Raw genomic sequence first — 13,663 nt, 5'->3', positions numbered from 1 at the left:
TAGGTAAGTTCAAAAGGCAGGAAACTGAAGAAATCTATACCTAATAAACTCACATTGTTTTTTTTCCCCTTGTGTATGGGGAAAACAATGTCACACACATGTTAAACGCAATGGGGACCTGAGTGATGAATATTTACATTGTACCTATATGGCTAGGAAAAAGTAAAAAGATAAAAGGATGTTATTTATGTTATGAGGTTAGAAGCCTGGTTCATAATATATCTATCAGCATGCAATGTATGGCTTTTCTTGGTAACCCTAAGCAATCTGAATTGAGGCACAGAAGCAGCAGAAATAGCAGTCTCCCTTATCCTGGTTTCACTTCCTGTGGTTTTAACTACCCATAGTAATGAGCAGCCTAAAGCTATTAAATGGAAAACTTCAGGAATATAAGTTTTAAATTGTATAAATGTTCCACACAGGGGGATGAAATCTTATGCTGTCTCCTACCTATCCAGCCCAGGACATTAATCACTCACCATGGTCCAGCACATCCACACTAGATATGAAACTGGCTATCTTGGTATCAGTAGCTGTCTTGGTTATCCGATCAACTGCTGAGGGAGTGCTTGTTTTCAATAACCCTTGCATTGTAGCTTAAGGCCTGCATCATTCCCATCACTTCACCTCATCATGTATCCTCTATCATCACATGAAGAAGTATAAGTACAGTATAATAGGACATTTTGAGAAAGAGATCATATTCACATAGCTTTCTTTTTTCTTTTTTGGGTAGTACTGGGGATTGAACCCAGTTATGCTTTACCACTAAGCTACATCCCCATCCCCTTTTCAGTTTTTACTATGAAAGAGGGTTTTGCTAAGTAGTTGAGGCTGGCCTCCTACTTGCAATCCTCCTGCCTCCCCTCCCAGGTAGCTGGGATTACAGGCATATGCCATCATGCTCCATTCATAGAGCTTTTATTGCAGAACACTGTTATAATTGTTCTACTTTATTATTAGTTGTTATTAATCTTTTACTGTGCCTAATATTTTAAGCTTGATCACAGATATGTATAGAAAAAAATAGTATCTATAGAGTTTGGTACTATCTGTGGTTCTGGATATCCAGTAGGGTTTTAGAACATATCCCGGTGGCTGAAGAATGGGGGTTACTATAGGTGAATAAAGGCTATATAAGAGAAAAGCAAAGCAGCAAGGGGGCAAATATACTGGAGAAAATGAAAGTGGCCAAGGTACCATAATAGTCTGGACTAGGTAAAGAAATGCTCTATGAGTAGCAGAATGAAAAGGCTGACCCTGAATTTGGGATCCTCCAGTCTCAGGCTCCAGAGTAGCTAGGATTACAGGTTGAGCCACCACACCCAGTTCATGTGATTGTAAAAACAATCACAAATTTTATTTTTTTAAGGAAGTTTTTTTGTTGTTGTTTATTTTTATGTGGTGCCGGGGATCGAACCCAGTGCCTCACGCATGCTAGGCAAGTACTCTACCACTGAGCCACAACCTGGGCTTTAAAAAATAAAGTTGATTGATAACTGAATCAGTTTTTATATCTTTGGACTTTACACAAACAGTCCCCCTGCCTCCATCCCTGTTTCTTGTGTCTAATACGAGGTCACCAATATCACAGCTAAGAAAACTCTGTGTTAAAGAGTCCTTTACAAACAAACAAAACTTTTCAAAGATAAAGTTAGTATCAAATTCTAAAAGCAACAAAAATTAAGATTATCCTTTTATGCTAGGCTTTCAAATAAATTAAAAGCCTCCAGCTGGTTTAACATGAGATATTAAACAGAATAATAGGAGGACAAACACAAACTACATACCCTAAAAAGTTTGAAAAATTAAACCAGAAATCATTCTCCTAATCATCTTCAGGCCTCCTAAGCTTCACACCTTGACCAGTGTTGGAATTAAAACAAACTAAATTGGTTTAGAATGTAAATATGCTATAGAAATAGTACTGCACAAAAAAAATAAATAAATAAAAACAAGAGTTTACGACAGTTTGGGACATTTATACCATTGCTTCCATTTATGAGAAAAAATGAGATTTACTTATATCTTAATCAATCCTATGCTACATGCAAAGTCAAGAATATCATAATAGCTTTAATTAAGTAGTTGCCAGTTTTCTTCTTATACAGAGATGTTAAGTATTTTATACTTGTTAAAGAAAGGTATGATTACAACATGGTCTTGATTCCTGAAAGGTGAAGTTGATTTCTGAATATCAAATTCTGTTTCTCTACCAACTCATATAAAACTACGGTTCTTAAAAAGAAAGAGGTAGACATGGTGCCACAATGCTGGTAAACCCAGAAAGTGAGGATGTTGAGGCAGGAGGATCACAAGTTCAAGGCCAGCCTAGGCAACTTAGGAACCTGACTCAAAATGAAATAAAAAAAGCTGGAGATGTAGGTCAGTGGTAGAGCACCCCTGGGTTCAATCCCCAGTACTGCAAAAGGAAGAAAGGAGGGAAGGAAAGAAAATGCTGGAATTAATACAAACTGTGCTTAAAAATCAAACAAACCTCCGAAAACTGTTCCAAGATCATTGTAATTCTAAGTGCCCCCCTCAAACCTGTAAGGCACAAAATCTATAAATTCTTGAACATCTATGTGGAAAGTCTGCCCCTTCTAGGAAGAAATATTTCTCTTGTGAGCTCCTAACTCTTCACTCCTCCTTCACGTTACTTTCAGAAAGCTTCCCAAGTATCCTTACATGTTTAATTTTTTAACTCAAATGTGAAACATTAATCTGTATTACGTGTACAGATAGATTGTAAAAAAAAAAAAATCCATGATTTCAAAATTTACAATTTTTGTTTTTCAGAAAGAATTATTTATTTTATTTATTTAGGTGGTGCTGAGGATAGAACTCAGTGCCCCACTCATACCAGCCTAAGCAACTTAGGAACCCTAAGTTCTAAGGCAAGCGCTCTTCCACTGAGCCACAACCCCATCTCCTCAAAATTCACAATTTTTGATAACAAAGTTTATAGAAATGAAACATTTATATTTGTCCCAAACAGATTTCTTTTCAGTACATAGAATCTCTTCTCCCCTATAAAAATGCTATCATCTATTCGCCAACTTTGATAGCTACCCTCTTGTAAGTCAAACACTGCAGTAGGCAATATATGTATTAGCTAATTTTAATTCTGAGTAACCCAACAAACCCCACTTTATAGATAAGGAAACAAGTTCTGAGATGGCATAACTTGAACATGGATCCCTTAGCTTCAGAATCCATGCTTTTACAGTATATCTACACTGCTTTTTCATTTGGGCTGGTAATAAATAAAGTACGTTATTTCTTTGCTGATTTCACTGTAAATCCTGATACTTCCTCAATATACTTATGTGAAAGACTTAATGATTCTGCAAAAATATCAACTTTTCTATTATTTCAGCACAAGTGCTATAATTTTATAATTATGTTAACTTTGAAGTTCAATGACAATTATTTTAGAAGTCAATTAGCAAAATTTACCTAGTTAATACTTTCCCATATGTAGACAGTGTGCTTTCAAATCTTATAACTTTAACATGTAGTAAAATAGACGACTTGTACAAATTTCCCTCTTCTGTATACCATTTTAACAGTCCTTTTTGAAGTGGCTTTAAAAACTTCTATTTAGATGTGGGTTTGCTTTTACAGTGCTGGTGACTGAACCCAAGGCCCTATGCAAGCTGGGCAAGCACTCTTATCATTGAGCTACATCCCCAGCCCTACTTAGTATTTTTGTTGTGTTTATTTAGATGATTAACACAAAGGTGAAAAATCCACTCACTGTTAAAAAATCATTAACATGAGGGCCAGGTATGGGTAGTGAACTTCCCTAGAAAATGGGATGAAAAAACGTGAAGTTGGTCACATAAAAGCAAAGCCACAGTATTTCTAAGTGTCCAAATTTCTGATTTATTTTCTTTTCATTAAAGCATTTGAAATAAGCCTTAAGGTCATAATACTTCTAAGTCGTTTTTAAGTCTGAAATTCTTACCATGTGGAAATGGGTTATGGCAAGTTATGCAAAACTGGTGAGTATAATGCAAATATGAAAGCAATACTTTTAATATCAAAACAGAAAGTATATAAAAATATCAAATTCATAGAGTACAAATGTTTAGCATTGTGTTTTATGTGTTGTTGGTGATCAATCCCAGGGTCTCATACTCTACCACTGAGCTATATACCTAATCCTGTTTTTAAAATACCACACATTTATGATCCTTTGTAAAGTGTCCGATGTCTTCACATCATATTACTTGATCATTTAATCGCTGTGAGAAGGCTAGTACAGGTAATTTTTATTTCCTTATAAAGAGCAGAAAAACCAAGTCTAAGTCTTGGGTCACTTAGTAAGCTTGATATATGTCATCTATAGTTGCTACCTCCTGAGTAGTGGCTTCAACCATACACTACTCTATCAGGAAAAAACAAATCTATATCTAGATCCAGAAAAGCCCACTGGAGAAGATAAAACAAAAGTACATGTTAAGTTATTTAATAACGTTTTAAAAAAACCCAAATGGGCTTCATTTAAAAATGTATTCATCTTTTGGTTGCTAGCAGTCTTTTACTCCATTAACTTTTCTCAAGGATTCTTAATTTCACTCATCCTTTTAGAGCACTATTCTAGGTGATGGAAATAGATTAGTTAAAAAAAAAAAAAAACTAAACTAAAATTAGCAAGGCTGAGTGTAGTGGCACATGCCTGTAATCCCAGCTACTGGGGAGGCTGAGACAGGAGGAAGGCAAGTTTGAGGCCAGCCTGGGCAGTATGGTGTAATCCTTTCGCAAATTAAAAAGGGTTGGGGATGCAGCGCAATGGTAAAACGCTTACGCAGCATATCTCAAGTCCTGAGTTCAATCCCCAGTACTACCGGTAAAAAAAGAATATCTGTTTTTACCAAGGTTATATGCCAGAGGAAGAGGAGACAACACAATAAATAAAATACTCAGTGTATATGATGAGACCCACGAGCTATGGGAGTGGAGGGGCGGGGAATGGGCGTGTGTGCTGGGAAGTGAGGAAAAAAACCCGTAGGATGTTACACGTTCACCTTGCAAAGTTTATTACCCACATTCAACAGCTGTTAAGTAAGTCATCAAAATACTAGATACGTGGGAAGAGAATTTACACACTCCTGACATTCTCAGTCTCTTCTGCCTCAAGAAACCGTATCACTCGACTCCACCGCACAGCTGCTCAGAACCTCGATTTCTGTATCAGACCTCGTTTCTTTAGCAAGGCAAAAGCCAGCGCCAGGGTAAAAAGTTCGCTAACTGGTAATAAGACTCGAAGCCACCGGTGTGCCGGTCCCCTGCGATCGCCGCCCTCCAAGCCGGCAGCAGACGTCCGACCCCGTCGGTTTCTCGCTAGCCTCCACCTCTGTCCTACTAGGGACCCCGTCACTTGGGGCCTGTGGCCCGGGGGCCGGCGCGCTGCCCGGCCTGCGCAGGACTTTCGGGCGGCCGCAGCGGGCCGCCCCCAAGTCCGCCCACCTCGCGGAGCCAACTCGGCAGCGCAGGGGCCGCCCCCGCCCGTCGTCGGCCCCTCGGCGGCTGCCACGTAACCCTTCGCGGGAACCAGGAACTACGCGGCCGGCGGGAGGGGGCGGTGCGGCGGCCCCCACGCCCTGAGGGTGGCGGCGAGGCCCAAGGGGCTCCCCTTCGCCGCGCCGGCCAGGGGCGAGTGCGGCCGGAGTCGCGGGGCAGAGGGGACAGGCCCGCACCTCCCCGGGTCCGAGCCCCCAGTGTCCCGGGTGCACGGCCGGGGGCTGGCAGCTGGGGCCCGGGCTGGGGGCGGCAGCGCGGGCGGTTGGGACGCAGGCGGGCTCACCTCGAACATGAGCCCCAGCAGGAAGACCATCGCCACACAGGAGACGATGTCCGCGTGATTCTGCAGGATGAATTCATGGCTCAGGACCGGGGGACTCTTGGTGCTCTTCTTGCGAATCGCCATGGTGGAGCCGCCGCCCGTGCCTGCAGGTGCTCCGCCCCGGCTCCGCTCTCTCCAGCTGCTCACCGACCAGCCGCCGCCACCTCCCCCTGGCTGCTCCTCACAGCCCCGCCGCAGCCGCTCGCTGGGGCTTCACTTCCCATCACACAGCCAGTACGCAGCCGCCGGGGCCGCCCGGAAAAAAAAAAAAAAAAAGTGAGCCCGCACCCGGCGCGAGCATGCGCACCAGGGAGACGGTGCTAACTCGAGCGGCGGCCGCCCCTGCCAGCCCACGGCGCCACCTGGGGACCGGAGGCCGCGGAACGCCGCGGGCTGGTGTGCAGCGAACCAAGCGGTGCGCTTCTGCTGGGCGCCTGGCCGAGGGTTGGGAGTCGTTTGAATCGCGAGCTTCCTGAGCCCTATCAACAGACTGAGGCTGTGGCCGGGACGCACGCGCCATGGTGTGTAGGGTGGCAGGCGTGCTTCCCAGTCCTCCTGGCCGTCCTGGTCTCGGTACTAGTGCCTTCTTGAAACACTGATGGTCAGTTGTGTAGGCGACTGCCACCGTCCAGAAAAATCTGAAAATAGGGCTATGACCTGAACACACAAAGGGTATAGCACATTTTCTAGTTTCATCTGCATTAAAAATTAACCTCAGAGTTAGTTTAAACACTTCCGTGGACTTTTCCCCACTGAGCCTCAAACTGATGATGGGATCGATTTCCGTTTACCTGTCTTTTATCGTTAACAATTCTTAGTACTCTGGCGAGAGTGTGCAAAAGGTGGGTGGATTAGACATGTTCTCTTCTTTCATCATTCTGCCCAAGCCAGGAGTCCTTTATATTTTTTTCCCCGAAGAATTGCATCACTGTTCACCCATTTGCCAAATCTAGAAACCAAAACCATCCTAGATTGAGCTCTTTCAGCATCCCTCCACGTCCACTGGGGCATCAAACCCAGGCAATTCTATCCCTCTTTCTCCTCCCCACTGCCAACGTCCTTTAGGGGGACTCATCTCTTGCCTACATCTAGGTAGAATTATGTAGTGGTTTAAGACCACAAGTCGCTGGGTGCAGTGGCACACTGTGGTGATCCCAGCGACTCGTGAGGCTGAGACAGGAGGACTGCAGGTTCAAAGCTAGCCTTAGAAACATAGCTAGGTCAGGGCAACTCAGCAAGACGCTGCCTCTAAAGAAAATATAAAAATGGAGATGTGGCTTAGTGGTTAAACGCCTCTGGGTTCAAGCACCTATACAAAAACAAACAAACAAAAAAACCCCACAAAAACAGCCAACCAAACAACAACAACAAAGTGAGTCATTGAATCAGTGATCAACTGTATGATCTCACGTTACTAAATACGTGAGACTCAATTTCCTCATGTATATGTGCATTTTTTTTTTTTTTTTTTTTTTTTTTTTTATGTATTGGGTGTTGATGCACTAGGAACTGGGATTACAGGTCAGCCTTGTCACACCTGGCTCCAAATTAACCTGTTCTTACGAATAGGTTAAGTTTCATTCCAGTAGGGGGAGAGACACTTTAAACAAGATTTTGAAAGTGAAACATGTGAAATTGAGTTGAGGACCCAGGAGAAAAATAAAGGAAGGGGAATAGAGGAAGCATGAGAAAGTTACATTTGCTTAAAGACCTGAAGATGGGCCGGGATTGTGGCTCAGTGGTAGAGCTCTCGCCTAGCACTGGGTTCGATCCTCAGCACCACATAAAAATAAATAAAATAAAGATATTGTGTCCAACTACAATCGAAAAATAAATATTAAAAAAAAAAAGACCTGAAGAAGGTAAGGGACCAAAAACCACGAGGCACCATATATAAAATGGAAATAATTGTGGTACTCTAGCAATTAAATGAGATGATTCAAGGAAAGTCCTTAACAGAGCTAGGGCTCTATAGATTTAGTTAGCTATTATGTTCCTCCTTTCTGCAATCATGAGTTTCATTTCCCTCCAAATCACCTAATTTTTATACCAGAATGATGCTTCTACCAGACCCCAAAATGATCAGTGTTTTCCCTTTTGCTTTATGGAAAATTAGCATGACTAAATAACTATGATTGCCCCACCTACCCACACAGAGTGCCTGTCTCCCTGGGCCTCTCATCTCTTTTTGTATGGGTATTACTCACTACTCACACTATGGTGTAATATGGCATACTCCCCTGTTAGGGTCTCCCCTGTGTTTGTCTGCTGCTGCCTCTGTCTGGAATTTTTTCTCTTCCTCTCATGTACCCAGCAAACTCTTACTGTTCCTTTAAGTCTCTGATTCCTTCACTGAGTCTATGCCTGACCTCTGTCTCTTGTACCTAAAATATATATATATTTTGGTACTGGGGGATTGAACTCAGAGTCACTTTAGCACTGAGCTATATCCCCAGCATTTTTTATTTTGAGAAAGGGTGTTGCTAAGTTGATGAGGCTGGCCTCAAACTGGCTATCCTCCTGCCTTGGTCTCTCCAGTCACTGGGATCAAAGGTGTGCACCACTGTGCCCAGATCAATTGTATTTTTTAAACAGCTATACCAATATAATTTTTTTGTAGAGTTCATTTACTTAAGGTGTATGATGGATTTTAGAATATTCACAAAGTCACACAAATGTCACCATCACCTAGTTTAGAATATGTTTGTCATCCCCCAAAGAAAACCTGCACAAGTTACCAGTCACTCTCCATTTCCCAATGCCATGGGCAGTCTCTAGCAATCCTCTATTTTCTGCCTCTCTATATTTGCCCATTTTGGACATTTCATGTAAATAGAGTTATGGTCTTTTGTGACTGACTTCTTTCACTTAAAATAATATTTTTGGGGTTTATGCATATTGTAGCATGTACTGGTATTTCATTCCTTTTTATGGCCAAACAATATTTCATTGTTTGGATATAAAACATCTTATCCGGGCATCAGTTGATGGATAGTTGGCTTTTTTCTGCCTTTTGCCTATTGTGAATATTGCTGTTATGAACATTTGTGCACAAGTTTTTGTTGGAACATCTGTGTTCAATTCTTTTGGGTGCATACTCAACAGTGAAATTGCTGGTCATAAAAAAAAAAAACAAACCAACTTTTATTTTTAATCTTTGAGGAACTCAGACTAATTTCCAGAGTGGCTACAACATTTTACAACCCTACCAATAATGTAGAAGGGTTAATTTCTTCATATCCTGGCAACACTTTTCTTTTTCCTTTATCTTTTCTTTTTCATTAATTTTTTCTTTATTTCTTTTTTCAGCAGAAATGGATAATTTCTTTTTTGGGAACAAGACTTAAATGACTTGGTTCCTTTTTTAAAAAAATAATGTTTTTTTGTTATTTGTTTTATAGATTTATTTTTTCTAAAAAATTTTTACTTAAAATATGTTAATCAACACACAATAATTGTACCTATTTTGTCTTTTGTTTTTTGCAGTGCTTAGAAGCAGAGGTAGGGCCTTGCCCATGCTAGGCAATTGCTTTATCATCGCTTACATTTTTCTTTAAAGTGGCTCACACTCTAATGTTGATTTGCATTTCCCTCAAGACTGATGATGTTGACTACTGGTCATTTCATGTGGTCACTACTCACTTGAATATCTTCTTTGGACAAATGTCTGCTCAAATCCTTTACCATTTTCCGAACTGGGTCTCCCCTGTGGTACTGGGGTTGAACTAAGGGATGCTTTACCACTGAGCTACATTCACAGACCTTTTTTATTTTGAAAAAGGTTCTCCCTAAATTGTTGAGGCTGGCTTCTACCTTGCCAAGCCTGACTTTGAAGTTGTAATACTCCTTCCTGCCTCATTCTCCTGAGTAGTTGAGGTTACAGGCGAGAGCTACCTTGCCCAGCCTGAGTTGGGTCATTAAAAAAAAAAAAAATTTTTAATGTATTCTAGATATAAATTTCTTATGAGATGTATTTTAAAATGTTTCCTCCTAGTCTGTGTGTTCTTTTTACCTTCTTGATGGTATCCTTTAATGCACAAAAGGTTTTAATTTTGATGTAGTTCAACTTATCTGTCTTTTACCACTTGCTTTTGATATATTATTTTTAAAGAAATCATTGCCCAATTCAAGATTACAAAAAATTACTTTTGTGTTTTCTTTTAAGAGTTTTATAGTTTCAGCTTTTTACATTCAGGTCTATGAGGATTCAGTTGTATTTTCATTTCATTTTATCAACTGTCATACTGTATTCTAATTGTTTTTGGGTGTTACCACTAGACTAGTGCTCCTTAGGAACTGAGAATCTTTTCATCTTTGCATTTTCTATTAATTGGCATGATATTTTTCAGTTTTCATTGGAATGTATTGAAATGTCAGTATTTATTGGAAAAAAGGCTTCACATGGCCTAGACTGAAAAGTTAAAATAGTTTGCCCAAGAAACAAATATAAAAATGAGTTGACATATGGCTCTATAAACATACGCATCTTTAAAAAAAAATTTATACTCAGGATTGAACCCAGGGACACTTTACCACTGAGCCACATCCCCAGCCCCTTTTTATTTTTTATTTTGAGACAGAGTCTCACTAAATTGTTTAGGGTTGTGCTAAATTACTGAGACTGGCCTTGAATTTGCAATCCTCCTGACTCAGCCTCCAGAGCCACTGGGATTGCAGTTGTGCATCACCATGCTCAGCAAAATACACATCTTAAAGATACTTAAAAAGAGAACTTGTAATGTACCAAACAAGTTCTGAGTACTAGGGATACAGTTGTAAATAGACAGTTTTAGTCTTTATTATTGAAGCTCATACCTGGGATGGAAGACAGACAATAAACAAGTAATTTCCAATGAGAGAGGGGTGTTTTCAAAGGGCCAGCAAAGGGTCAGGCATGGTGGTGCACACCTATATCCAGTTGGAATAGAGCTGGAAGTCAATGCCAAAAATTCAGAGTGTTTTGCGATACATTCTCCCTCGATTCCTCCTTGCCCTACCACCTTTCCATTAGTGGCTGTGTTCTCCTGTGGCCAGAGTCCTTGTCAGGTATTCCTTTTCTCACTGTTCCAGCTCTTTCTGGGATCCAATGATCTCATTCTCTCTCCTATACTTTCAGGTTGTTGGTGGTAATGGCTTCCCATGTTCCTAGTCTCTGTGTTCTTCTCTCTTATTGATTACCTCATCCTGCCCACTCCTCAGGAGAGGAATAGTCCTTTCCTGAAACTCTCTTCAAGTAAAATATTCCAGTTAAAAAGGGGGGGGGCATAGTGCAAAGGCATCAGTGGGGTGGAAGAATTGTTGCAGGGGGTGTAGTTAGTTGAAGAAGAGTGGTAAGAGATTGGGATGCTGGAAATGATTTCAGAGGAAATGCAATCATTGGCAATGAGATGGGCCAGGTAGGATGGTGGGAAATGGTGGTTGAGGGGGATAGAGGAGAAGAGCCTTGGAAGTGAGGAGTCTAAGAGATATCCATGTAAAGCCTCAATGAGAGGCTAAGGTGCTGACGCACACTTTACATGGATATTAAGTCACCAAGAATGACTGAAAGAGTAAAATGGAAAGGGAGCCAATGAGCTAGCCGGGCACTCATATTTGCTGTGAATGAAGAGCTTAAGAGTCTGGCAGATGATTACCATGGGGGAGAGAGTGGATGGCATAGTTTGAGGGTGTGGAAAGGGAGAATGGTCTGTCAGCAGCAATGAAGGTCATGAAAGACATCTACTCTACCCCTAAGCTCTGTGGTATATGGAGCATGGGAAGGAAAACACTGCTACCTCTTTACCTCTTGAGAAGACTCTAGGGAAAGTAGATTTTAGTTTTCAGTTGAGCTGTAGCCAGATTTTTGAGTAAGAATATGAAGAAAATATTAAGAAAGGGGTTGAAGGGGGCTGGGGATATGCTGGGGATATACCTCAATGGCAAAGCACCGGCCTTCCACGCCCAAGGCCCTTGATTCTGTTCCCAACACACACACACAGAGTACTGGCTGAGCATGGTGGCACTTGCCTCAGCTCAGGAGGCTGAGGCAGGAGGATTCCAAGTTCAAGGCCAATAATGAGACCCTGTCTCAAAATAAATAAATAAATAAATAAATAAATAAATAAATAAATAAGGGCTGGGCTGTAGCTCATTGGCAAAGCACTTGCCTGGCATGTGTGAGGCACTGAGTTTAATCCTTAGCATCACATAAAAATAAAGGCATGCTGTCCAACTACAACTACAAAATAAATTTTAAAAATAAAAAAATAAAAAACCAAAAAAGGGATGAGGATTTACTCAGTGGTAGCCCCCCTTGCCCCCCCCCCCGCCCCCCGCTGGGTTCAGTCCCCGGTACTTAAAAAAAAAAAGAATAAAATTTGAACTCATCTTGTGAGGAAGAAATTTTATTTCTTTAAGGAGGTAAAACCACTCCATTAATATTTTGAAATTGCATAATTTCCTTGAGTGTAAATTGTGCTGCTATGGAAATAATAAAATATTTATAATGCAGTGTTGTTGTAGTAGATAAGACTGCCGGGAGATGGCACATTATACTTGAAGGTGGATTTCACAATTGAAAGAGAGCTGTCTGGTTATGACTATGAAAAGTCTGTGACTCAGCTGGGCATGGTGGCGCACGCCTGTAATCCCAGCAGCTCCAGAGGTTGAGGCAGGAGGATTGCGAGTTCAAAGCCAGCTTCAGCAAAAGTGAGGTGCTAAGCAACTCAGTGAGACCCTGTCTCTAAATAAAAATACAAAATAGGGCTGGGGATGTGGCTCAGTGGTCAAGTGCCTCTGAGTTCAATCCCCAGCTCCCCCTCCCCCACAAAAAAGTCTGTGACCCACCCAGACCATTCCTGGTGCAGGGAGGGCTGTGATCCTCTGACCTATGAGAGCTTAAGGAGCTCAAAGGGGAGTTTTTTGCCTTTCTTAAATGAAGTACATCATGGTCTGAGTTACTGTTTCTGATAAGTCTCAGAAAGTGATGATGGCAAAGTAAAGAAATGGAAACAGGAAGCACAGACAATGTTTTCAAGAAGTTTTGCTTTGAAGAGGAGAGAGAGAGTGAGAGCATAAATAAAATGAATAATGGAGCTCAGGTAACTTTTTGTAGGAAGGGGTACCTTTAAACACTAAAGGAGGGAAGAAAAAGACATAGAACAAATTTAAAAGGTATTTGATCATTAAAAGAGTTAAGAATGGAGATCCACTTCTGCAGCACAAGAAGCTGGCTTTTAATGGTTACATGAGGAAGCAAAGTAATTACTTTATGGGACATAATTAGGTATATGTCTTATTTGGGTAGCATCCAGTGGAAAGTCCCTAGTTTGAGGTTAGTTGACAGTTTTTGATTGGTTAAGTTTATGTTGCATTGTACTGTTTACAACTTTAGTGAGTTTTCGTTGGCTTACACAGGAACCCAAGACATGGAGCCATCTCAGCCTGTTACTTTAGTGGAATGAACTAGAGTGGAGTTATAATCCCAGCAGCTTAGGAGGTTGAGGCAGGAGGATTGAGAGTTCAATCCTCTTTTTTTTTTTTTTTTTCCGGAGGGTGCTGAGGATTAGAAACCAGGGCCTTACTGCATAGTAATAAAGGCAGAGGGAAAATGGCTGAAAGAGCAGGAATTTTAAAATAGGGAGGTTCTATTATGAATTGGAGAGGAAAGAGATGGTCATCCCTATATCTGACCTTAAGAAATACAAATTTGAGAGAGGAAAAGCTTCACTGAAGGGGGCTCAAGGAAATCAGTGTTTAGAGATATAGCTAAAGCAACTAATCAGAGGGAATGTTTAATGCACTGATAGAGGATATAGGAGAATTTATTTAAAG

The 13,663-nt window shown here is 41.1% G+C and overlaps 1 protein-coding gene across 2 annotated transcripts in view; it reads right to left on the bottom strand.

Moving 5' to 3' along the window:
* The window catches only part of Tram1 (translocation associated membrane protein 1), a 29,653-nt gene extending 23,526 nt beyond the window's left edge, over window positions 1-6,127 (bottom strand). For both annotated transcript variants that reach the window (XM_027947840.2, XM_027947848.2), the window contains exon 1: window positions 5,813-6,127. In XM_027947840.2, the coding sequence (XP_027803641.1) occupies window positions 5,813-5,935 (123 nt within the window). In that variant the 5' untranslated portion in view covers window positions 5,936-6,127. The remainder of the gene's footprint in view (window positions 1-5,812) is intronic.
* Window positions 6,128-13,663: the final 7,536 nt, after the last annotated feature.

The sequence above is a fragment of the Marmota flaviventris genome, chromosome 15 (genome assembly GCF_047511675.1).
Source record: "Marmota flaviventris isolate mMarFla1 chromosome 15, mMarFla1.hap1, whole genome shotgun sequence".
NCBI lineage: Eukaryota > Metazoa > Chordata > Mammalia > Rodentia > Sciuridae > Marmota > Marmota flaviventris.
The sequence above is the reverse complement of the archived record's forward strand: the minus strand, read 5'-3'. Positions and strand labels throughout refer to the sequence as shown.